Below are 23,962 nucleotides of genomic sequence, written 5' to 3' on the forward strand. Positions count from 1 at the left end.
TCTCATGTGAGACTGAATACATTGCAGCCTCAATGGGAGCTTGTCAAGCCTTGCGGCTTAAGAACTTGATGTCACAATTGAAGATTAAAAGAGAAGAGCCTATGAAGAAGCTAATAGACAATAAGTCAGCTATAAGCTTGGCTAAACACCCTGTTGTTCATGGAAGGAGCAAACATATTGAAACAAGATTCCACTTCCTAAGAGATCTAAAGGGAAGCTACAGTTGAAATACTGCAGTACTATTGTACTAACGAATAGGTAGCTGATATCTTAACAAAGCCTTTTAAGGCTGACTAACTCAAACTGATTAGAGACACGATAGAGGTGCAGTCTATTGTGGGATCTTCATCAATTACAAAATGAGAGAAATCATTGAAAATGTCACTGATAGATTACAACTTGGGTGGTTAAAATGAAGAACATCAGGAGTCATTTGTGACTGCAAAATACTTAACATTCTTAAAGGGAAGTTTGATCATATTTCTCTATGGCCAACTATAATCAATGGTAGTGAATGTTGGACTTTAAAGGAACAACTGGAAAAAAAATGGGATTAGAAGTGAAAATGTTAAGAAATATGTGTGGCAACTCAATAGAGGACAGGCTACATAATGGACGTATACAAACATATAAAGTGATATTGGTGTGACACCAAGGCAAGGATAATGAAAAATCGGTTAAGATGATTTGGACATGTGCAAAGAAAGCCACTAGAGACGTTTGTGAGGAGTGTAGATATTTAGCCTCTCAATGACATCATGTGATCCATGTAGTCGACCTCACCTAGGGGGATAAGTTGTTGTGTTTTAAATTAGTTAGTAACTTAATATAGATAGAGCTTTATTTTAAGAAAGTAACCCTAGCCTATATACCATAATTTGTTCGGTTTCAAATCATTTAAAAATAATATCTGGATTTTACTCAATCAATTCTAGCATATTCAAACTTTTAAGTACTAAAATTAATGCACTGGAATAAAGAAATGTACCGGGAAGAGAAGAGGTTTCATCTTGAAAGTTCTCATCAAAGCATTCACTTCAACACCAGGAACCTATAAATTTGACCATACAAAATATTATACGGATGAAAAGAATCCCAACTATCTACCACAAAATTTAATAATGTATGACTATGTAAAGTGAACTAACTATAAAGAATTCTTATGATCACCATCATCATCTCTCTCTCTCTCTCTCTCTCTCTCTCTATATATATATATATATATATATAGAGAGAGAGAGAGAGAGAGTTTGCAGAGACAACTCAGGAAATTCTCCCATTTACAACAAAATTTCCTTATTCCCTGAGTTGTACACTATATTCTGGGTTTTGGAAAGCTAACTATCCCTCTCTATGTATAAATTAGAATAGCAATTTAAACAAAAGTGTTTTTAGTTTTCATTCTTCAATGAAAGTGTTTTTCACTATTTTTCTTCAACAAGAGCATTTTTAGGGATTTTTCTTAACCTCTTATCTCTTTCAATCTATCATTTTCAATATTGAGTTTTAACTTGACTTTCAATATTTTTTAAAAGAAATTATTAATAATTAAAAAATAACATTGTATCACAATATGTAGAAAGCATAGAATAGAAGAGAGAAAAAGGGATTTGTATATTGAACAAAAGATTATTACAAAGCCACTGTAATCTCTTACAAGAGCAGTACTTATACTGCAGAGATTCAGTTGTAACTGAAAGTACAGTTGTCATCTAACTAATGACAACTGTCAACTAACTATGGTTATAAAACTAATCAGAGTTATTTCCTCATTTACACTTACATATTTATATGTTCAAAAATATTTATTTATTATAAATTTTAATTATAATTTAATTTATATATTTAAAATTCTTTATTGATCCTAAATTTTAGTTATATAAAATAAACATTTATGTGTGCAATGCACAAGCTAAAATATTAATATACCTATGTAGTCAATAGCGACAACAGTATTGACAACTATGCAGTATACAGTAAGTAGATTAGAAAATTACCACTAGACTTATTCGAGAAAGTGAGAGAGAGAGAGAAAGAGAGAAAGAAAACTGATATTATTTCAATCTGAAAAGTTAGTTAGAGTTAGTTACAACAGAGGTATATATAGACCTCTGAACTAACAATAACAAAAACTAACTGCCTGAGCAAAAGTTAACAGTCCTTACAAACATACTACAAAACTGTTTTCACAGTTATACAATCACATACTCTAATAAGACTTAATGGGCTTGGGCTAAGGGAGGCAAAATGGATGGATCAGATAAATTTTATTTAAGATCATAATGGATTGGATCAAAATTATCCATTAATCAATTTTGATCCATTAAAAATTTATTTAAAAATTCCAATCTAATCTGATCCATTTTATTAGAGTATTCTTACTCTGTGTATTCTTTTTCTTAACTGCACTTAACCATAGTTCTGGGCTCTCTAGTTTGTGCCAGCTGTAGCACCTAACTAACTGTCAGTTAGGATACTGTTAGTGTAGTTAGAACTCCTAAGGTACTATAGTAAATACCATTTCTGTAATCTCTATTAGTTGGGTTGAATAATATTTCTCTCCAAACTCAAACTCTCTTTCTAAATATCTTCTATGGTATACAGAGCTAGGTTCAATCACTAGAATCCTTTTTCCATGGCTTCCGCAAATTCTCCTCCTTTATCTCCTCCACCTCCATTTGTGGGTTCTTCATCTTCTTCAGCTGCTTCGACATTCTCATTCGATTTGTCAAAAGTTGAACAATAATTATCTTCTCTGGTGTCAACAAGTTGAATCAGTCATCAAATGTCATCGACTCTACCATTACTACCTTGTCAATCCAACAATTCCACAGATGTTCTTATCTGTTGAAGATCGCGATGTCGGTGTCGTCTCTGTGGCGTATCAAGTTAGGGTGAACAAGACTGATTTCTTCTGGCATGGCTTCAGTCCACCATCTCCAACAACATGCTTCCGCGAGTGATCGGTTGCACATCATCGTGGCAACTATGGGACAAAACCCGCACCCACTTTCACTCTCTCACTTGCACCAAGGCTCAACAAATTCACACCGAGCTTCGAAGTTTCTCCCTAGAATAATTGCTCGATCTCTGAGTATTTACTTTAAATCCAAATACTCGTTAACTCTCTTACTTCCATCAGTGAGTCAGTGTCTTCTACAGAGCACCTCGATATGGTTCTCAATGGCCTTCCTGATGAGTATGAGTCTATGAATTCGTTAGTTAGTAGTCGATTTCAGAAACTCTCCATTGACAAAGTTGAAACTCTCCTTTTGGTGCATGAAGCTCGAATTTAAAGGTTCAAAAAGAAGTCACTCGTTTCTATCAATCTCACTGGAGGCACCTCTGAAAAATCGTCTAGTGGTAAGTCTGATCCTCCTTCTCAACCTTCGAATCCCAATTCATAGGCTCAGGTCAATCTGACCTCACAATCTCCTTCCGGTGACAAACCGTACAATGACTATGGCTCACTATACTTCACTTAAATCCAACAGGAAATACATATTTTTGAATTTCTAAACTAAATCATTAGTGAATGCTTAAATTTTAAGGATAGTAGGTTCCATGGCAATGGACAAGGGTCACAACTCTTTATAATTAAATTAAAACTAACTTCCTTCAACACAAAGTGAGGTTGGCCTATGCTCAATCCAGAATTAAAGTCCAAAGGGTTTTTTGTACTAGCTTTTGGTGTTAGGAGCATGTCAAAGAATAACTCAAGTTTTTCGAATAGTTAATTCTTGAATGAAAAACTCACATTTTGGAAATAAACTAGTACGACCGTAGATTATAGGAGAATTTTGCAATCATTAGTGAAAAATTCTTGCCTACTTCAAGGGATGACTTCTGGAAAATTAGAGACCAAAATATCTGAATGAACTCTTAAACAAAGTAGAAATTATATTTGACTAAGTTACCATGGGTGCATGTGAGCGTGCATGAGAGAAAGAGGAAAGTACCTGACACATAAGATGAAACTCTCCTTCTTCGGGATGAATGCCAAAGTCTCCTGATGCTTCTAAAGGAACACTACCAAACCAGCCACTTGCATTGTGTAAAAATATTCTTTGACCACGAAAACATAAACTCGCTGATATGTTCTTTAACGACATACAAAAAACAGAACAAAAAGGGGAAAACCAAATTTCAGTTCATGGCATGAAAAAATATTTAGTTCAGATACATATCTACATGCCTAAGTACTACACATGTGTGATGAAAGATTCAGAAGTCATCAACAGTTATGCCTATGCAGCCCATACCAGTAGAAGAAGTATTTTATTAAGAAGATAAATACAAAGATGAGGAGAAAAGGTCCTTCTTAAAAGTGAGAATACAAACAAAGAAAACAGAAAACATCAGTGAGCAAAGCTCCCCAGAGTTCCTTATGAATTATGATATCTGTAAGGGAATCCCCTTTGTAAAGACTATGAGCTTTATACCAATTCAAAGTCAAAAACTCAAAAAGGAAAGAAAAAAAAAAATACAAAGGTTGCAAACCTGAAACAAAAAAACAGCACCCTGTATGAGTTTATACCAAACAATCTACAAGTCAAAACTAAAATTATCAGAGTCCCAAGGAAGACTGAACCAAGTGCACTGACGGGGTGGGCTGCGATGAAGGGGACGACGTTGACACCAACTTTTCATTCTCGCCGGAGTTATCCAACCGGAGTTCTTCCCCGACGTTTAACCAACGGGTACTCTGTAGGACTCATGGTTGCAGCAGAGATGGCGAACCTCTGGTTAATACCTACACTAACGAAACCTACCAGGATAAGGCAAATAGTTTGGAGGCTACTATGCTGGAGTCCATTTCCGGTAAAGTCAGCCTAGGGGACAGCTTTGCAGCACCTCAGAAGACAGCAGCTTATACGAAAAGGGATACTGGCCAAAACATACCACGGGATGGTTGTAGGCACAGTCATCACACACAAGGTAATAATTTGAATATTGAAAGGAAAGATGCAGAAGGCCAGACCTGCATTGGGGAGCTACAGAAACAAATCACGCAAACCCCATCCCCTATTCCTCTGGAGCAGAATGGGCCTCAACGTCTAAAGGGCCCATTAGAGTCCCAAGGAGGGTGCAATAAGGAATTTCTCTACCCAGTGGAGCATATGGGTATTTATGAAGGTCAGACTCACAAAGAGGGTGGGCCAAGCGAAATCACAGGCCCATTAATGTCAGTTGAAGGGTGCCACAGAGAGGAGCCCAGCTCTGAAACTCATTCTTTAAAAGTGAACTCAGACAAGTTTGTTAAAGTTTACTCCCGACAAAAGCCAACTTCCCAATCTGGGGCCCGGATGTCTCAACCTGCAATCCAGCACTCTTCAATCCCTCTTTGTAGTCTAAATCCAGCAGCCACTCAGCCTGAGGTTCATAATCAGCCTCCCGTGAATTCTGGTGGGAGATTAAGTAGTGTTATTCAATGCAGTGATGAGTTGAAGTCAGAGGCTCAACACCTATGGAATTTGGGAAAGGAATTGGGCATGGAAACAAAATCAGATAGTTCAGAGTTTCTTCAGAATTATACTTCTATGGAGTGCAGAGACAGAGATGAAGCCAAGGAGTTGGGGAATAGGAGATTTTCTCAATGAATATCCTATCTTATAACGTTAGAGGGCTGGGTAGAGGAATAAAGTGGGCCTCTATCAGGAACTTGGTTGGGAAGCAGAGGATAGACCTTCTCTGTCTGCAAGAAACAAAGAGAGAGTCTATGGATAAGGTAGTGTGTAAGGCTTTATGGGGACAATCTGAGTTTGATTGGGAATGGGTCCCTGCAGTTAACACAGCAGGGGGCCTCTTGTGTGTCTGGGACAATATCAACTTTAGGGTTGAAAATAGAAGAGCTGAAAGGGGATTCATTTTGCTGGAAGGGGTCTGGATGGCTGAGGGTCATAGGGTTGTGGTGGTCAACATATATGCTGCCTGTGATCCAGCAGTTAAAAGACAGCTTTGGCAGAGACTTCTAGATCTGAAGAGTCAGTCCCAGGTCCAATGTTGGTGCCTTGTAGGGGATTTCAACTGTGTTAGGAACCTGACTGAAAGAGTGGGAAACAACCTCGGGCCTCCAGACACTAGCATCATAACAGATTTCAATGACTGGCTAGCTGACATGGAGATAGAGGATATCCCTTGTTTGGGCAAACCTTTCACCTGGGTCAGACCAAATGGTTCTTGTAAAAGCAGGCTCGATAGAATACTTCTTTCGGATGACTGGATTGCTAAGTGGCCTGATAGTTCTCAGTATAATCTAGAAAGAAACTATTCAGACCATTGTCCTATCATGTTGCAGTCCAAGTTAACTGATTGGGGCCCAAAGCCTTTTCGAGTTTTCAATGCTTGGCTATCTAATAAAGACTTTAATAAGGTGGTGAAGGATTTTTGGTCTGCAACTCAGCTTACGGGTTGGGGAGGTTTTGCTTTGAAATGTAAATTGCAGAAACTTAAATATAGGCTTAAAATCTGGAGTAAGGATCAGTGTGGGGATCACAGCAGTAAGGTGAAGATTATTCAGCACAAGTTGAATGAATTGGAGGACTCCCTAATAGCTCAACCTACTGATCAACAGGTTCTAGAGCTTAAGAAACTCCAATCAGACCTATGGGAGCAATCTTTTATTCAAGAATCTATGCTGCGTCAGAAATCCAGATGTAAATGGCTTAAACAGGGAGACAGTAACTCTGCTTACTTCCATAAAATCATCAACTCAAGTAGAAGAAGGAATACCCTAAGGGGGATGCATCTCAATGGAGGCTGGGTTGATAAACCCTCAGTCATTAAGGAAGCAGTTCTCAAGCACTTTAAAGACAGATTTGCAGAACCTTGTATGCCTAGACCTAACTTAGATGGAGCTATGTTCAAAGCTCTATCTTCTTCTCAAAGTCAGATGCTGGTGGAAGCTTTTAAGGAGGAGGAGATAACCAATGCAGTGTGGGCTTGCGGAGGAGACAAAAGCCCAGGGCCTGATGAGCTAAATTTTTGTTTCATTAAGCATTTCTGGAACATCCTGAAACCTGAATTCCTTAGGTTTTTCTCAGAGTTTCATGTCAATGCAACCTTCCCTAAGGGCTTAAATTCATCATTCATTGCTCTTATCCCCAAAATCAAAGATCCCCAACTCCTTACTGACTTTAGACCAATATCCTTAATTGGATGTGTTTATAAAATCATTGCTAAAGTCCTAGCTAATAGGGTCAGCAAGGTTATGAATCACCTCTTAGATGAAAGGCAATCAGCCTTTGTTAAGGGCAGACAGATGCTTCATGCAGTTTTAATTGCTAATGAGGTTGTGGAGGAGGCTAGGAGATGCAAGAGACCTTGTTTGCTGTTTAAAGCTGATTTTGAAAAGGCCTACGATTCCGTGTCGTGGCAATTCCTCTTTTATATGATGAGAAGAATGGGTTTTCAAGATAAGTGGATAGGATGGATTAAAGAATGTTTGTCATCAGCTTCTATATCCATTCTAGTGAATGGCAGCCCTACAGAAGAGTTCAAACCCCAAAGAGGGCTGCGCCAAGGGGACCCTTTGGCCCCTTTTTTATTCAATCTAGTAGCTGAAGGATTGTCAGGAATGATGAGAGAAGCTGTTTCAAAAAACCTTTATCACAGTTTTCTGGTGGGGAAGAATAAGGTGCCGGTAAATATGCTCCAATTTGCTGACGACACTATATTCTTTGGGGAACCGTCTATGGAAAATGTCTCTCTTATAAAAGCTATGCTCAGAAGCTACGAGATGGTATCTGGCCTTAGAATTAACTTTGCCAAGAGCCAATTTGGGGCTATTGGCCAACCTCAGCAATGGAGTCGATCTGCAGCTGAGCTCCTTAATTGTGGACCTCTGCAGCTTCCTTTTACCTATCTTGGGATGCCCATTGGAGCTAACCCGAGAAGGTTAATGATGTGGGAGCCCATTTTTCGAAAATTTGAGGCTAAGCTTAACAAGTGGAATCAGAGGAAAGTCTCTATGGCAGGAAGGATCACTTTAATTAATTCTGTTTTGACAGCCTTGCCTCTGTTTTACCTGTCTTTCTTCAAAGCTCCTTCAGCAGTGTTAAAGAGGCTTATTTCGATCCAAAGGAATTTTCTATGGGGTGGAGGTGCTGAAGGGAAAAAGATTGCTTGGGTGGCTTGGGATCATATCTGTGCTCCTAGAAAACAAGGAGGGTTAGGAATCAAAGCTATCAAGGACTTTAATAGAGCCCTTCTCATTAAATGGAAGTGGTTGCTGTTCCACCAATCAGACTACTTGTGGAGCAGAATTCTTACCTCAAAATACAAAGGTTGGAGAGGGTTGGAGGAGAATTCCCTCAAGCAGACTCATTCCTATTGGTGGGCTGATTTGAAGGCTGTAATGCTCCACAGCAGTATGGAAGGGGTTCTCAATCAGATTAAATGGAAACTGGGCAGTGGTGACCAAATTTTATTCTGGGAAGATGCTTGGATGGGTGATGGAAGAACTCTCAGAGAAAGATATCCTGATTTGTATCAAATATCTTCTCATAAAGCTGAGACAGTGGGAAACTTGGGGTCCTTTGGAGAAGCAGGATGGCAGTGGAATTTCTCTTGGAGGAGGAACCTCTTTGATCATGAGATGGTCAGTGCATCAGACTTTATTGACCAGGTTTCAGCCTTATCTCCTAATGCAACATTCAAGGACCAGTGGGTTTGGGGTGCTGATCCAACAGGAACTTTTTCTACATCCAGTGCTTACTATTTTATTAGAGAAGCTCAATCAACAGCATATCAGAATCAAGCTTTCAGTCAGTTATGGGATATCAAAGCTCCTCCAAAAGCCCTAGCCTTTGCTTGGAGACTTATGTGGGATAGACTTCCGACTAAGGATAACTTATCTAGACGGCAAGTCGCGCTTGACAGTGACCTATGTACCTTTTGCCAAAGCCAAGTGGAATCTGCCTCCCATCTTTTCTTTTCTTGCAATAAGATTATGCCACTGTGGTGGGAATTTTCCTCTTGGGTCAACGAAGCTAGAGTCATGCATTGTAGGCCTGTGGATCACTTCACTCAGCACCTCTTTTTGGCTGCTTCGCAAGCTATTAATAGAAAGTGGAAGGTTTGGTGGGTAGCAGCCACAGTTTCTATTTGGAACTATAGGAACGCCATGATTTTTAAAAATCATCAATTTGCCATTTCTAAATTGGTGGATGATGCAATTTATCTTACCTGGTCTTGGTTGAGGGGGTGGGAAAAGGACTTTGCCATCCCGTTTAATCAATGGTCATCTTCTATGTCCTTTGCCTTCTCCTAGTCTGGGAAGGATGGGTGGCTTTTTGTAAGGTCTCTAGTTGGGGAAGCTGTGTAGTTTTGCTTTATATCCTCAGCCTATGGCTTTCTTTTTGTATCTCTGTAGTACCTCTGGTACTATCCTTATTTAATATCTAATATATGATACTTTTGGCCGTTCAAAAAAAAAAAAAAAAAGTGCACTGAGTACAATGTTATAACTTATAACAACTTAGATTATTAGAGATATAGATTAGTTTAGTTAGTTACAAATTAGTTATTAGTTTAGTTAGTTACAAGTTAGTTTAGTCAGTTACAAATTAGTTACAAGTTTAGTTATATAAGGTTACCATGTATTCATGTAAAAACCGATTTGCTCATTTTGAGCATTATCCAAAGTAACATTCAGTTTCTCTTTTCTCTTCTTTCCATCTCTCTATCTTGAACTTTAACATGGTATCAGAGCATTCATCTCCATTTTTTTTCACTGCCTCGTTCATTTTTTTTTTTTGTTCAGAGATTTATCATGTCTACATTGGCATTGCCACATGCATTTGTTCTCTCTGCTTCTTCTTCCACACTGTTTCAATTTTCCACTTCCAAGGATAACATTTTCAACTATGGCACTTTATGGAACAACCTTATCCTTCAATGGTGGAATAAGCATTTGCATAGCCAGACACATGAAGACTCGCTTCTTGCCCTCACCTTATCCTTCTGGTGTCACATAACGCACTACACCTCACACCTTCAAGCCATTATCTTTGCACCAACCAATGTCAAAATCAGTTTGATCCCAGCACTCATATATCTGCAGCAATTGAATGTGATCACCCAATCCAAAACCATCAGGAAGGTTAGATATTGTATGTTTCCTCTTACTCTCAATCTTCCTCTGCCCTAGTAGCAATGTAGTTTCAGTTGATAACATGGCAGCAACAGTCAAAGCCTCATATAAGCAACCATAATTGTTTGCATCCATTAAAGCTTCAGTTTGCCTACAAGGTATTTGATTAAATGCTACTGAAGATTTTGAAGATATTGACTATTGTTTGAAGTCCTGCACTATTTCAGAAAGGTGCACACCAACTGTTTGGTGAATAACCTTTTCATTGTTTCATTGAAATTTGGTCTGTTTTGGCTTATTGTTTTCAGCCTTTTAGCATGTTTTGATGATTTTAGCTTTTGGCATGAGTTGTTAAGTCTTGGTTATTGTTGGTTCACAAAGTGTTTGTCAAAAGTCCTCATAGAAGACAAATTTTGTGATTTTTCTATTTTGTTGATGTAAGCTTTTGTCCATGGTGATTAAGCATTGATTAAGCTTTTGTCATGGATGGTTAAGCATTGAATTGTTGTTTTGCTTCTACTCTTAATGGTTAAGCCTTGTTGCTTCTACCAAGTAGTTAAACTTTGAGATATAATTTCTACTTAGTGGTTAAGCTTTGATAGTTTCATGGATTAATGATTTGAGCTTCTGCCAAACGACCTTGATGTTGATTTCACTTGATGGTTAAGCTTTGATGCTTGCTTTGGATTTTTGGAAGAAGATTGAGAAAACCGAAGTTGGTCGAAGATTTCTAGAAGCTACAATTTTGGCCGATGAATTTCCGACATGTTTAGATATCTTTTTCAAACTTTATTTTCATTTCCTTTGTTGCAAATGTATTATCTTCTCCAAGTTGGAAGTGTTTTCAACACCTCCAAAGCTTGCGGGGGGATATTAGAGATATATATAGATTAGTTTAGTTAGTTACAAGTTAATTTAGTTAGTTACAAGTTTAGTTATATAAGGTTCCATGTATTCATGTGAAAACTGATTTGCTTATTTTGAGCATTATCCAAAGTAACATTCAGTTTCTCTTTTCTCTTCTTTCCATCTCTCTACCTTTAACTTTAACATGGAGGAAGAAAAAGAAATCAAAATAAGATTGGCCAAACATTTCCAGGCATGCCAACTCATTGCAGAAAGCCCTTCTGCAAATCACAGAGGAATGTTTCTCAAATTGAAAATGAGATTCCAAATTTTTCTAACTACAGGTTCCTTATGAAACAAGCCAATATTGTCTTCCACATAACAATCCTGGAACTAGATCTTGTTTTCTTGTTACAAGGGACTACAAAGTCAGTCAGAGTCTTGAGACACAAAACCATATAACATTATATAGAGATCATAAAGCATGTACACACAAGTTTGGTGCCATGTCCACATGCTGGACACATTTGCATGTTCAATTTATAAATAATTTTTCAGCCACAACATGGCTTCAACATAGCTTTATTAAATTATCTGATTGAAACCTTTTGTCAATTTTCTACTCACATGAATAGATTGCCACAGGCAAGCAGTGCAAGGAATTTTATTTTTTAACAAAATGAGAACCAAGTAACAAAAGTTACTGTTTAATTTTAAAAAAAATTATAAAAGAGAACCCTATTAAGAACAATTGATAAATTAAAACTTTCGTACTAAAAGGTGTAACGATGGCCCCCTCAAAACCTTCAATTTATTTTTGGCCAATCAATGCACCATTATGAAACAAGAAAGGACAATTATTCAAACAAAAGTTGTCACTTTCCTTCCTAGCTTTACACAAATCTTATCTTACACACAATGAAGAGAAAATGTATTAATTTTAGTACTGCAATTGCACTTAACCAATAAATAGCACTTTCAATATGTGATGTGATTCATTATTTCAGGATGGATAAGATACTAAATGTACATAAGTTCATCACTCAGGTTTCACACTGAAACAAAACATATGTTGGACAAACAATATAAAATGCAACGAGTGTGCAACAGTTGAGTTACCTTTCAAAATACACCAAGCCTAATCATACTAAAGAAGGAATACCAAATATGTGGAAATGGAAACTTCAAGTGTCATAAGAAGGAGAGCATAGGAAGTCATACAGAAAAAGATGATGGAGCATCCAACAGTTGGAAATCCAACCCTCTAACATCAAGTTGTCCATGAAAATTTGGAAAAGTCTCCCCCTTTGACATGCACAAGTGAACCTAAACATAGGGTAACAAATATTACACAAAGAAATATAAATGACAGAATGTTCCACAAAACAACCTGAGCCAAAAAAATATAAAACTTATGTGCCTATGAAATAACATCCTAGTTCATCAAGTAATATACTATAAAATTAATAACTTTAATATATAAAATAGGTGGAAAAGGAGCTTCCATTGATGTATCCAAACTAATATCCACAAATGGACACATGTATTGTCAAAGAAACTTGGAAATAGACTTTAAAATTATTATAAACAAATATGAACATTATAATGGAGGGAATTAAATAAACAGATAATCAGACTACTAGAGTGACAGTCTGGGATAATGGAACCAAGTTGGGTTCAACCCTGTCAGATAACAATTCCAAGCAAAAGCTAAGGAAGATATCTTCCAGAATTGAATGTGACCTATTCAAACCAGGATAACCCATTGAATTCAACAAATTTTACTTGGTTTTAGACATTGTTTTGACAGAAGAAGAAATGTACTGATTATAGGAGAAAACAACAACCAATTACTCACACTGACCAGGTCGGTTTGGCTCTTAACTCAAATTGTTCCAGTCTAATGGCAAATCTTAGGTTTATAGAACCACTAAAAAGTAAAAACCAGTCACAAGTACTAAACTTACCAAATACATACAAGTAAAAGCAGTGTCTGTTACTTAACATTATATGTAAGAAATATAGTTTTTAACTCAAACAAGAATAATCTTCCTGAAGTATCAAATAGAATAGAAAGGTAAATGCACTTAAGTTAGAAAAACACCTCGCCACTAGCCCACCCTTTAGACCATGTAATTGGAATTTCAAGGATCCTTTCAAACAGCTGCACCAAACTCAAGCCAGACAAACTACATAAGCAATCTGTAGAACTTAAATGGCAAAGCAGAAAATATAGGAACTTTAAACTACTATATACGTTACCGGGACAAAAAGATTATCAATTTTTAAATTAGCATGCCAATTCTGCTCAATAGTGTCAACAAAAACATTGGCAGACAACCAGCCTCCATCTTCAGATATAATATCTGATCTCCAGGTATTACAATTTCCACTCAGATCCACATGTATGCGACTATAGTGGTTTTGGAACTTTACATTTCCATTGACATTCTCCATCTCCCTGAAAGCAAGAGCAAAATAGCACCTCAATTCATGCAGACCATCATTTTTTGGTGAAAGGTTCTTGTTTACAAAATAAAAGCATCGTTTGTATTATGTATAAGTTTGAGATTATAATAAGATTGTATTGAGATGTTATGGGATAAAGCCTGAAATTGGGTTAGAACATTTGATTGATTTCATTGCCATTATTTCCTTTTTATTAGCTGTGCATTTTTAGGGTAATTAGACAAATATCTTGTAGATCTTGAAACATATCATTCAAGCTGGAAAAAAGATCAGATGAGAGAGAGAGAGAGAGAGAGGGAGCAGAGTGAGAGAGAGTGGGTAGACAGCGAGAGAGAGAGAGAGAGAAAGGGACAGAGAATGGGAGGAGGGAGAGATATCAACGACGTATATCTCCAAGACGCCATGCTGGCGGCAAATTTCGAACCAGAGATAGAAGATGGAATAGCAGCGATGAAGGATACAACCATCAAAGGAGCGTTGAAGTGAGATGGAGTACAGAACAGGAGGAGGATAGTGACTCTATCACCAATCAAGGAGAATGGGTCGAAGTAACACATAGGCGGAAAAAGAACTTGGCAGAAAACAGAGGCAAAGTGGATAGGAGCAGACACCAATGGCAAGATAGGAAGGTGACATGGAGAAACAAGGAAGATGTAACGACCTTCTATTTCTCCAGATTCCCTGAAGGGATAAAGGAGAAAGACTTATGGCAGATTTTCCAAAAATGGGGAAAGGTGTGGGAAGTTTTTATTCCCAAATCCAAAAACAAGGAAGGCCACAAATTTGGGTTTGTTAGGTTTAAAGAAGTTGCAGATGAACAGAGGTTGGAAAGGCAACTAGACAACAACATCTTCATTGGAGGGATGAAAATGTTCGTTAACAGTCCAAAATTTGACAGGGGGAAGGTGTTTCGTACAAATCAAAATGGTACCTCCACACATAGAATGGTGAGTATTCAGGAGGTGCCCAAAGGTAATCAGGAGGACACGAAAGTCAAATTTACTGGGGGAAGACCTCGATCCTACGTTGAGGTGGCTAGGGAGGTGATACTTGGAGAAGGAAGCTCATATAATCTGAAGGAAGCCCCTCAGTGTGCTAAAAGGGCTACTCAGAGGCCAGTGGTCTTGAGCTCAAACATGGAGAACAACGAATGGCTTCAGAAGGCTTGGGTAGGGAGATTGAAGAACAGAGGTATGTTCGAAAGGGTGGAGGAGGAGCTAAAATGGGTGGTAGACTTAGAAGTTAACCCCTGTTACTGGGCTAATGATTGGATTATCTTCCCTTACCTGGATGAATCCAAGGCTGCTCGACTTATAAATGAAGAGATGACGAATGGGTCTACACCCGTTTCGGAGCTTCAGAAATGGTCCTCGAACATTCAACCAACCCACAGGCTCACATGGGTCCTTCTATGGGGACTCCCGCCGACTGTGTGGGAGGCGGAATACATGGAGAAGGTGTTGGTGGATATCGGCGAGATGGTGGAAGTGGATGAAAACGTGGAGGATCGGCGGCGGATGGACGTAGCACGTATTCTCATTTGGACGAAACTGAGACCGGCAATTCAGGAGACGGTACAGGCCATCATCGATGGAGTTGAATACGCTCTCGACGTTGTGGAGGACACGATCAGAATGGGTGCGCAGATGAAGAACAGCCGAACCACTAGCTGGCTCCCTCCATCTCCCTTCTCGACTTAGCCAAACACCCCTGTAATTGTCGGTGACGAAACCCCTGGGCCTAATACTCGCGGTGACACCTCCGACGGCGGCTCCGATGACATCGACGACGGCTATTCCAACCACTGGAGTAAGCCCCTTTTGATCCAGGCCCGCCGTGACCACTGGGTCCAATCCCTTGGTCGCTGTTGTTTGGACCGGTCCGTCATCGACAGTGATGATGTGGCCCAATCACATGTCGACAACGAAGGGAGACATCCAGGTGTTCGTCCTGATGCGGCTCACGAACCCAGCAACGGTCAAGTACCTCAGAATGGTAGTGCTTTAAATGCTAAGGATGAAAGACAAATGAGGGATAGCATGCAAATAGAAAAAGTAATTGACAGGGTCAAAGGTGCAGAGGAGGGCCAGCAGGGAGACCATTTTGAGGATATTCTCGGACACACAATTATAGACACAGAGGGGGATAAGGAGGAGGATAAGCCTTTTGAGGAAATTCTGTCACACAACAGAGATATGACCATAAAGAAGAACTGCAAAGTCAATATACCCAGTGGTCAATATGACTTAAGGGAAGTAAGAGGGGATTTGGGCCAGCGGATAAATGGCCCATCTTAGTCAGCTACAAAGGTCTATGTTAGAAGAAAGGAGGTGATGGAAAGTAGTGGAAAGGCCCAACATCTTAAGGGACCAGACGTGGAACCAAACTCAGTCTAAAAAACAGATTGGTTGTCATCACTTCAAGGGGACTCAATAGAAAAGCAGTGTGATCTAGTAAAAGAAATGGGCTTGACTTATGGGGAGGATTCTAAGAAGGTCAAGGAGCTTATGTTAGACATGGATAATAGAGATAATATGGAGGCAGCTGAGATGGGTATTAAAAAACATCAAACATGATCATACTCTCATATAATTCCAGAGGTTTAGGGAGGGGGATTAAATGGGCTGCCATTAGAAGGCTCATTTTAAAACACAAGGTGGATATTGTTCGTCTTCAAGAAACTAAAAAAGAGAGTTTCAATAATAGTATTTGTCAGTCCATATGAGGGGATTCTATTGCCTCTTGGGATAGTGTCCCTTCAGTTCAGGCTGCTGGTGGTCTGTTATGTTTATGGAATAATTCAGTTTTTGAGGTGGATAGGAGGGAGAAAGGTAGAAACTTTTTAATGCTTGAAGGGAGGTGTGTCAATAATAATCAAAGGTTGTTTTTTGTTAATGTCTATGCCCCTTGTGACCTTGTTGGGAAGAGAGTCCTTTGGGATGAATTGAGACAGCTGAGGGCCTCTAATCCCCCTGGTTTATGGTGTTTTCTTGGGGATTTTAACAGCATTAGAAGTCAAGAGGAAAGAATTAGCTTATCTCAAAGAAGTGTTGACTCCTTTGGCTCAGATTTCAATCAATGGATATCCGAGATGGAGATTCAGGAAATTAAGTGTGTTGGTAGCAGTTTCACTTGGATTAGGCCCAATGGTAGTGTGAAGAGCAGGCTTGATAGATTCCTGGTTTCAGAACAGTGGTTATCTCTTTGGCCTGATAGTTGTCAACATGTCCTTCAAAGGGACTTTTCTGACCATTGTCCAATCATCATGCAAACTAAGATGGTGGATTGGGGTCCTAAGCCTTTTCGGGTGGTTGATTGGTGGCTTCATCAAAAAGGGTATCATGGTTGGGTGGGGGGGGGGGGGGGGGGGGGGGAATTGTGCTCAAAAACAAGCTGAGGAATTTAAAAGTTGTCATAAAGCAGTGGAGCAAAGATTATGGGAATATTAGTGCTAAGATGATTCAGAATCTTCAGCAAAAGTTAAATGAAGTGGAAAATTTAGCCTCTGATAGAATTTTGTCCGATGATGAGGTTAAGGCTAAGAAATCCTTACAGCAAGATCTGTGGGAGGCTTCAAATGCCTATGAATCTCTATTGAGGCAGAAATCTAGGGCCAAGTGGCTAAAGGAAGGTGATTGCAACACAGCATATTTTCACAAAGTCATAAATTTCAGAAGAAATTACAATGCTCTCCAAGGAATTCTCATTGATGGTGTGTGGGTCCAGCAACCTAATTTAGTGAAGAACGAAGTTGTTAATTTCTTCCTAAATAGATTCACTGAACAGAATTATTCCAGACCTACCCTTGATGGGGTCCAGTTCCCTACAATTAATCAGAGGCAGAGGGAGGAGTTGACTGCCCCTTTCTCAGATCAAGAAATCAAAGAAGCTGTGTGGAGCTATGGTGGGGATAAATGTCCTGAGCCTGATGATTTTAACTTCAATTTTATCAAGGAATTTTGGGGAGTGGTGAAACCTAAGTTCAAAAGATTTGTGGATGAGTTCCATGTTCATGGCAGCTTCCCTAGAGGCAGCAATGCTTCTTTCCTGGCTCTAATTCCCAAAGTAAATCATCCTCATTCTCTTAATGACTATAGACCAATTTCTTTGATAGGCTGCATGTACAAAGTGGTAGCCAAGCTATTGGCAAACAGATTGAGGCATGTGATGGCTGGTTTAATTGATGAAAAACAGTCAGCTTTCATTAAAGACAGACATATCCTTCATGGTATTTTGATTCTCAATGAGGTGGTCGAGGAAGCTATTAGGAGCAAGAAGCCAGCCATGGTTTTCAAGGTGGACTTTGAAAAGGCTTATGACTCAGTCTCCTGGTCTTTCTTGGATTATATGCTGCAAAGGTTGGGTTTTTTCTTAAATGGAGAAAATGGATTTCTACCTGCCTCCAATCAGCAACCATATCAATTCTAGTTAATGGAAGTCCTACAAAGGAGTTTGCTCCTACTAGAGGATTGAGACAAGGGGATCCTTTAGCCCCTTTGCTCTTTAATATAGTAGGAGAAGGCATTACTGGATTGATGAGGGAAGCAGTTCAGAAAAATCTATATAGAAGCTACCTGGTTGGAAATAAAAAAGAACCTACCAATATTCTGCAGTATGCTGATGATACAGTTTTCGTGGGTGAGGCTGCTTGGGAGAATGTCTATGTTTTGAAGGCCTTGCTTAGAGGTTTTGAATTGGCCTCTGGCCTGAAGATTAACTTTGCTAAAAGTCAGTTTGGGATCTTAGGAGGTGTTGTTAATTGGGCTAATGAAGCAGCCCAAATCCTGAATTGTAGGCAAATGGAAACCCCTTTTTATTACCTGGGTATTCCTATTGGGGCTAAACCTTCAAGCAGGTTGGTGTGGGAGCCTCTGATCAAAAAATTTGAATCTAAATTATCCAAGTAGGCCCAGAAAAATATATCCATGGGAGGGAAGATCACCCTCATAAACTCTATCCTCAATGCTCTACCAATCTATCTCTTATCCTTTTTCAAGATACCTCAAAGGGTAGCTCATAGATTGGTATCCTTGCAAAGGAATTTTTTGTGGGGGGGAGATCATGAGCATAAGAAAATACCTTGGGTGAAATGGGATGTTATTTTCCTTCCCAAGATTGATGGGGGTCTGGGGATCAAGGATATTTCTAAATTCAATGTAGCTTTGCTGGGCAGATGGATATGGGCCATAGCCTCTGATCAGCAGCAGTTATGGGCTAGAATTATAACTTCCAAATATGAAGGTTGGTCAGAATTTCAGATTGGCCGAGACAAAGAGGGGTATTCCCACAGGTGGAGGGACCTTAGGAAGCTTTATCATCAGTCTGATCACAGCATCTTTCATCAAAATATGGCTTGGAAGGTTGGGTGTGGGGATAAAGTTAACTTCTGGACAGATAAGTGGCTAGGGGAAGATTACACTCTTGAGCAGAAGTATAATCAGTTATTTCTGATTAGTAGACAGCAAAAAAATCTCATTTCAATGATGGGCAACTTTTCTCAGGATAATTGGAGGTGGGACATGAAGTGGAGGAGGAACTTATTCGATTATGAAAATGACTTAGCAGTGAATTTTATGGAGGATATCACTTCTATCCCTATTCAGAGACATTTGAAGGACACCGTGATATGGAAAGCTGAACCTAGTGGTGTGTATTCCACTAAGTCAGCTTATAGATTAATGATGAACCCCATTACATCAAGTTCAGATGGGAGGACTTTCAAGTTAATTTGGAAGATGAAAATCCCCCCAAGGGCTGCAGTTTTCTCTTGGAGGCTTGTTAAAGACAGGCTCCCCACTAGGGATAATCTTCTAAGCAGAAATGTGCCCATCCAGGAGGTTGTTTGTCTGTGTGGGGTTTGCAGCACCATAGGTGCCTTGTATTATCTTTCATCTAGTACCCCTAGTACTGTTTTGTTTATTTAATAATATATATTTTCTGCCTTCCAAAAAAAAATATCTGATTTGTAGGAAACTGGATATCCTCTCATTATCAGTATTTATTGTAAAGACCACTATATAATAGAGCATCCGATGTGTACTCTAACACAAAGTTTCAATCTATTATCCCTCTATATTTTTTCTCATTTTACATGATATTATAGTCTATCCTAGATCCATTAAACGGGCCACCCACCATATTTTTCACACACCAAGCCCAAAAGTGCTGAGTGTGAGGGGGTGTATTGGGAAAAACCCAAGTCCCATATCGGCTAGAAATAGTGCCAAAATAGAGTATATAAGTGAGGGAAAACTCTATCCCTATGAGATAGCTTTTAGGGTTGAGTAAGGTCCAAACCCACATCCGAAGATGGTATCAAAGCCAAGTTGAGAGAATAACAAAAATCGTTCCCCACCAGGGACCCTGGTGGACCTTTCTAGCCGTCGCACTTATTCTTTGGTGTCACTTTTCTGGCGACCTTTTTCTGCATTCTGGTGGACCTTTCTATTTGTCGTCCTTCTTTCCACATCCCCGTGGACCTTTCTGCTCGTCACCCATCTTCCGACAACCCTTTTACGCTTATCCGGTGAATTTTACGGCCACTGTCGCCAGCCGCCGTCACAACTCCGGCTCCCCTTTCGGCCTCTAACTACCGGATCAGGTGCGCCTAGGGCCGATCTACCCAGATCTGGCCACCACATGTCCATCAAAGCTCTAACACACCCACACAGGCTGCTTTTCTGACGTGCTATCTTCAGCCAAACAGGGCCTATTCCAAGCGCGTGCCAGTGCATGCAACCCCCTTTCCTTGCATGATTCTTATGTCACGGTCACCCCCTCATTCTCCCACTATCCCTACAGTTTCAACTCCATCAGAGCTGGTTCGATGGTACCTCTTTATTTTTGGTGCATGACAGCGCACGTTTGGCTGTTGTTTCGACGGCGCTTTTTGATATGGTGGTAGCCCCTACCAGCTGCTCCTATCCCCAGAGTTTCATCCCCATTCGTACCCGTTTGTCACCCACCGCTACTTGCCATTTATTTTCCAGCGAAGTACTTCAGTCACCTATTCTGCCACTGCCTTTTTCAGCGTGTTTTCCAGCCACCGCCTTCAGCTTGCTGCTTATTTTCCGGCAAAGAACTTTTTGGTTGCCTATTATATCGCTGTCCTTTTCCGGCGTGTTTCTCGGTGAATTCTATCGTTTCGCTGGCTATTTATGACAACACACACACACATCCTGTGCTTTTATATCTGTTTTAAGTCTGATTCCAGAAAGGGCACTACATCTCCCAAACAAGTTTATACTCAATAATCTAAAACATTCTACTTAAAATATTAACATCTTCTCTTATTCTACAAAACAAAGATTAAACACTATTCCCATAAATTACTAAAAAATTCTATATCAGTTCAGACTATTCAGTGAGTTCAATTTAAGATACAAAATTGACATAACTAGATGATAATCCTTAATACCAACATGACAAGCTAAATTGGAAACGCTTATAATGAGCTAAACCAAATCAAGTAAAAATATTTTGCAGTTAAACTAACAGTCTCCAGTTGCCAATTTTTCAAGACTAAATGAGAATTAAGATAGTATTCAATAACATCGAGTAAACTCATCTTAGTTCACCCAAATAATACCAAGGGCATCAATGTGGTCATCCAACAAAAACGAACTTCAATTTAATCTCTCAATGATGAAAAGTGACATCAAAATTATCCCTTCTGTTTAATTCAAAAAATAAATATAAAAAAATCTTTTTTCTAATGAGTGTTTACTAACTCTTTTAGAAACTGAAATCAAAATTTTCAAGTTTCAATGATACACAAAAGAAAGATATGCTTTTCCATATTACAATTATGTCAAAGCTCAAGAAACCTCATTGCTATGGCTGAATTTTGGCCTTCTGCCATCCACCATTGATAAAAACAGAAGTATGTACATAATATTGATTAATGTTAAATTATTAATTAAAATCATAAGGTCGTGAAGAGGTGTGTCCATCACTTCATCTATAGAGTGATTATAGATTCAGTAGTAAATGACAAGACCAGCTCTTACCTAACTTCCTTGTCACCATATGCAAGTAGCATCAGTGTTGCACCTCTGAAATGAACTGAATCCAGCGTAACAGGCAGAGTCTTCGTAACGCCTTCAGACTGCACAAAATCTACCCCATCAACATGTTCTGAAACAATATCTTCAACTTTCAGACCCACATCAGACTTCAACATTTCAATGGAACCAGAAAGAAAATGAGATATCAACTCTTCAATATTTTTTAAAAATGAGGTTAAGCCAAATTTCACGAGCAAGTGCTCAAATGGATTTTGAAAATAAGTTGCCAACTGAGGCTCAGGCTTCACAATACCCAAATCTTCAGATGGCAAACCCTGTTGGCCCCCTGATGAACTATCATTATCATCAATTTGATTCTCAGCAACATATGGTACAAACTCCTCATTTTTCACTGTACTACTATTTGGATTAGCAGGTTTTGCAACATCATCACTAGATTGCAAATTTTCAATTTCACTCTCTCTTGTCCGTAAAGTTGAATCACAGACAAACTTTAAATAATCTGATTGACTGCTAACATTTTCATTTACTAAGGGGGACTGGAATCCCAGATCTTTGAATTGTGTTCCACTTTGGTTATCATCACTTCTATTTTCATCACTAACAATAACAGATATTGTATTTCTGTCAACCTCACTTTTCACCAAATGCATATCATGACTCATAAAACCATAACTTTCAGAAGGTGATGAAGGCTCCTCAAACTTCCATTGTGGTTGATCACAAAAGTATGCATGAGCAGCTGATGCACTACGTTCCAATATTATCTTTTTGATAGCACCACCAGATGCAAAGATGTTACTCCCATTAGCCTTCCTATTCAACTTGTGTTTCCTAAGCCCTGATATTACTCTGGACCAAAATCGAAGTCCCAATCCAGGAAATCTTACTCCAAATGATTTTTCCAAAGCTGTGTGTTTCGTATCATAATTAACACCTTTGTCCATCAACCAATGATCGTGCTTCCCATCATTCATACAGAAAAAGGGCGCAGACTCAGTTGACTCCAACGATCGAGTTTCAATCTCCTTTAAACCATCATCACCTTTGGATAGACCACAACTCCGCTCAGAAACAAAGTACCCCACCTCAGCAGCTTCCCTAGCTGCACCATCCCTTTCTCTTTCCCACTGAGCAAAGGCTTCCTCTCGTGCAAGCCTCCTAGTTCTCGTGCGATAATCTATCCCCTCTTCAGCCGAGAAACTTCTCTCCCTGCCTCCTTCATTGAAGGGTATTCCCAACCAAGTAAAGTCCTTCCTCTGCACCACCAAGAAACTTGGATGCAACAAAACTGCATCAATCACCAACTTCCCCCTCCTCAAGCTCACAAAGGGACGGAGGCGGAGCTTAACCGTGGGAGCCTCACCACACGAAAACTCCTCCTTGTGAGGCCCAAACGAGCACGACTCCAACGTGATGCTCAACGGCGAAATCCGCCGAACCTTGCCAAACACAAGGTCACGCTGAATGTGCTCACTGATTGCTGCACAACAGAAGCACAAATTGGGCCTCAAACCCTTTGCTTTGTTCTGTCCATACCACACCAACATACACACCCCAGCAATAACAGCAGTGTAAACAGAAGCCCTTATCAGAAAAAGCCCCTCTTCCCACAACGGTGTCAAATAACTAACCAATGACTCACCCCTAAAATAAGGTTCCCTGGCACATTCTAACCTCGACTCACTTCTCAAAATCACGTCTTTTCCCAATAACCCCACGTTTTTTTGCCCCGAAAAAGATGAAAACCGTAACGCTTGGCTTACCAAACGACACCGTTTTGGGGAGACGCAGCACGTGCAACTGCAGAGACCATTCTTCTGCAGCAACAACTTCCTCTTGTCCAAACGAAAAGGGTTCCTCTTGCCGGTGGTGCCGCTTTCCAAAGAACCATGCAGACTTGTCCAGAAAAACAAGGTGTGGTTTTTCAGACTCATTGTTGGGTCTCATTTCAGAAGAATCATCATTCTAACAAAACACAAATTTCGACTCTCTGCATCATCATCATAAGGACGAAAAATAAGGTGTGGTTTTGGGGGCGTTGTGAAAGTGTGAAACTGTGTTTTGTTACTCTGTAGGCGAGAGACAACCTCGGAGGATAAGAACGATGGGAGTGTGGAGTCTGAGAAATTTTTGTTTGTGTTGTGTTTTGCTTATGACCAGGGAACTCTGCTCTGCCTAATGGTTAAGATTGGGAGAGACTAAATTGTTTGGTTGTGTTTCGAGGTGGAAAGGTTAAAAAAGGGATTTTAGTTTTGGGAAAACATACTTTGGTTCGCCTGTTCGCCCAAATTTCTCTACCCTTCACTTATCACTCCCAATCTTAATTTTGATATATATTTAATTTTTGTTTTTAATTTATAGTAATGTTAATAATAAAGGAAATATTTGTATTTTTAAATCATGTTATTTTTAAATCATTTTTCTTCCTTTCACATTTTATGGAATAATGTTATTTTTAAATTATTTCTTAAATTTTTATTTTTTTCTTCTAACCTATTTTTTATTAATAATAAAGGAAATAAGA

At 39.3% G+C, this 23,962-nt stretch overlaps 1 protein-coding gene across 3 annotated transcripts in view; it reads right to left on the reverse strand.

Moving 5' to 3' along the window:
- The window catches only part of LOC100788741 (protein TIC236, chloroplastic), a 46,377-nt gene extending 22,664 nt beyond the window's left edge, over positions 1 to 23,713 (reverse strand). Inside the window, exons 1-6 of one of the 3 annotated variants that reach the window (XR_005889273.1) lie at positions 21,418 to 23,713; positions 13,202 to 13,400; positions 13,044 to 13,103; positions 12,161 to 12,265; positions 3,960 to 4,100; positions 989 to 1,051 (exon numbers count right to left, since the gene is read on the reverse strand). Coding sequence is in view for 2 of the 3 variants with exons in the window: in XM_014769699.3 (XP_014625185.2) it covers positions 989 to 1,051; positions 3,960 to 4,100; positions 12,161 to 12,265; positions 13,044 to 13,103; positions 13,202 to 13,400; positions 21,418 to 23,372 (2,523 nt within the window). In the remaining variant the exon portion in view is untranslated. The remainder of the gene's footprint in view (positions 1 to 988; positions 1,052 to 3,959; positions 4,101 to 12,160; positions 12,266 to 13,043; positions 13,104 to 13,201; positions 13,401 to 21,417) is intronic. The other 2 variants (XM_014769699.3, XM_041011058.1) reach the window with 2 other exon arrangements.
- Positions 23,714 to 23,962: the final 249 nt, after the last annotated feature.

Source organism: Glycine max, chromosome 17 (genome assembly GCF_000004515.6).
Source record: "Glycine max cultivar Williams 82 chromosome 17, Glycine_max_v4.0, whole genome shotgun sequence".
In the NCBI taxonomy this organism is placed as follows: Eukaryota; Viridiplantae; Streptophyta; class Magnoliopsida; order Fabales; family Fabaceae; genus Glycine; species Glycine max.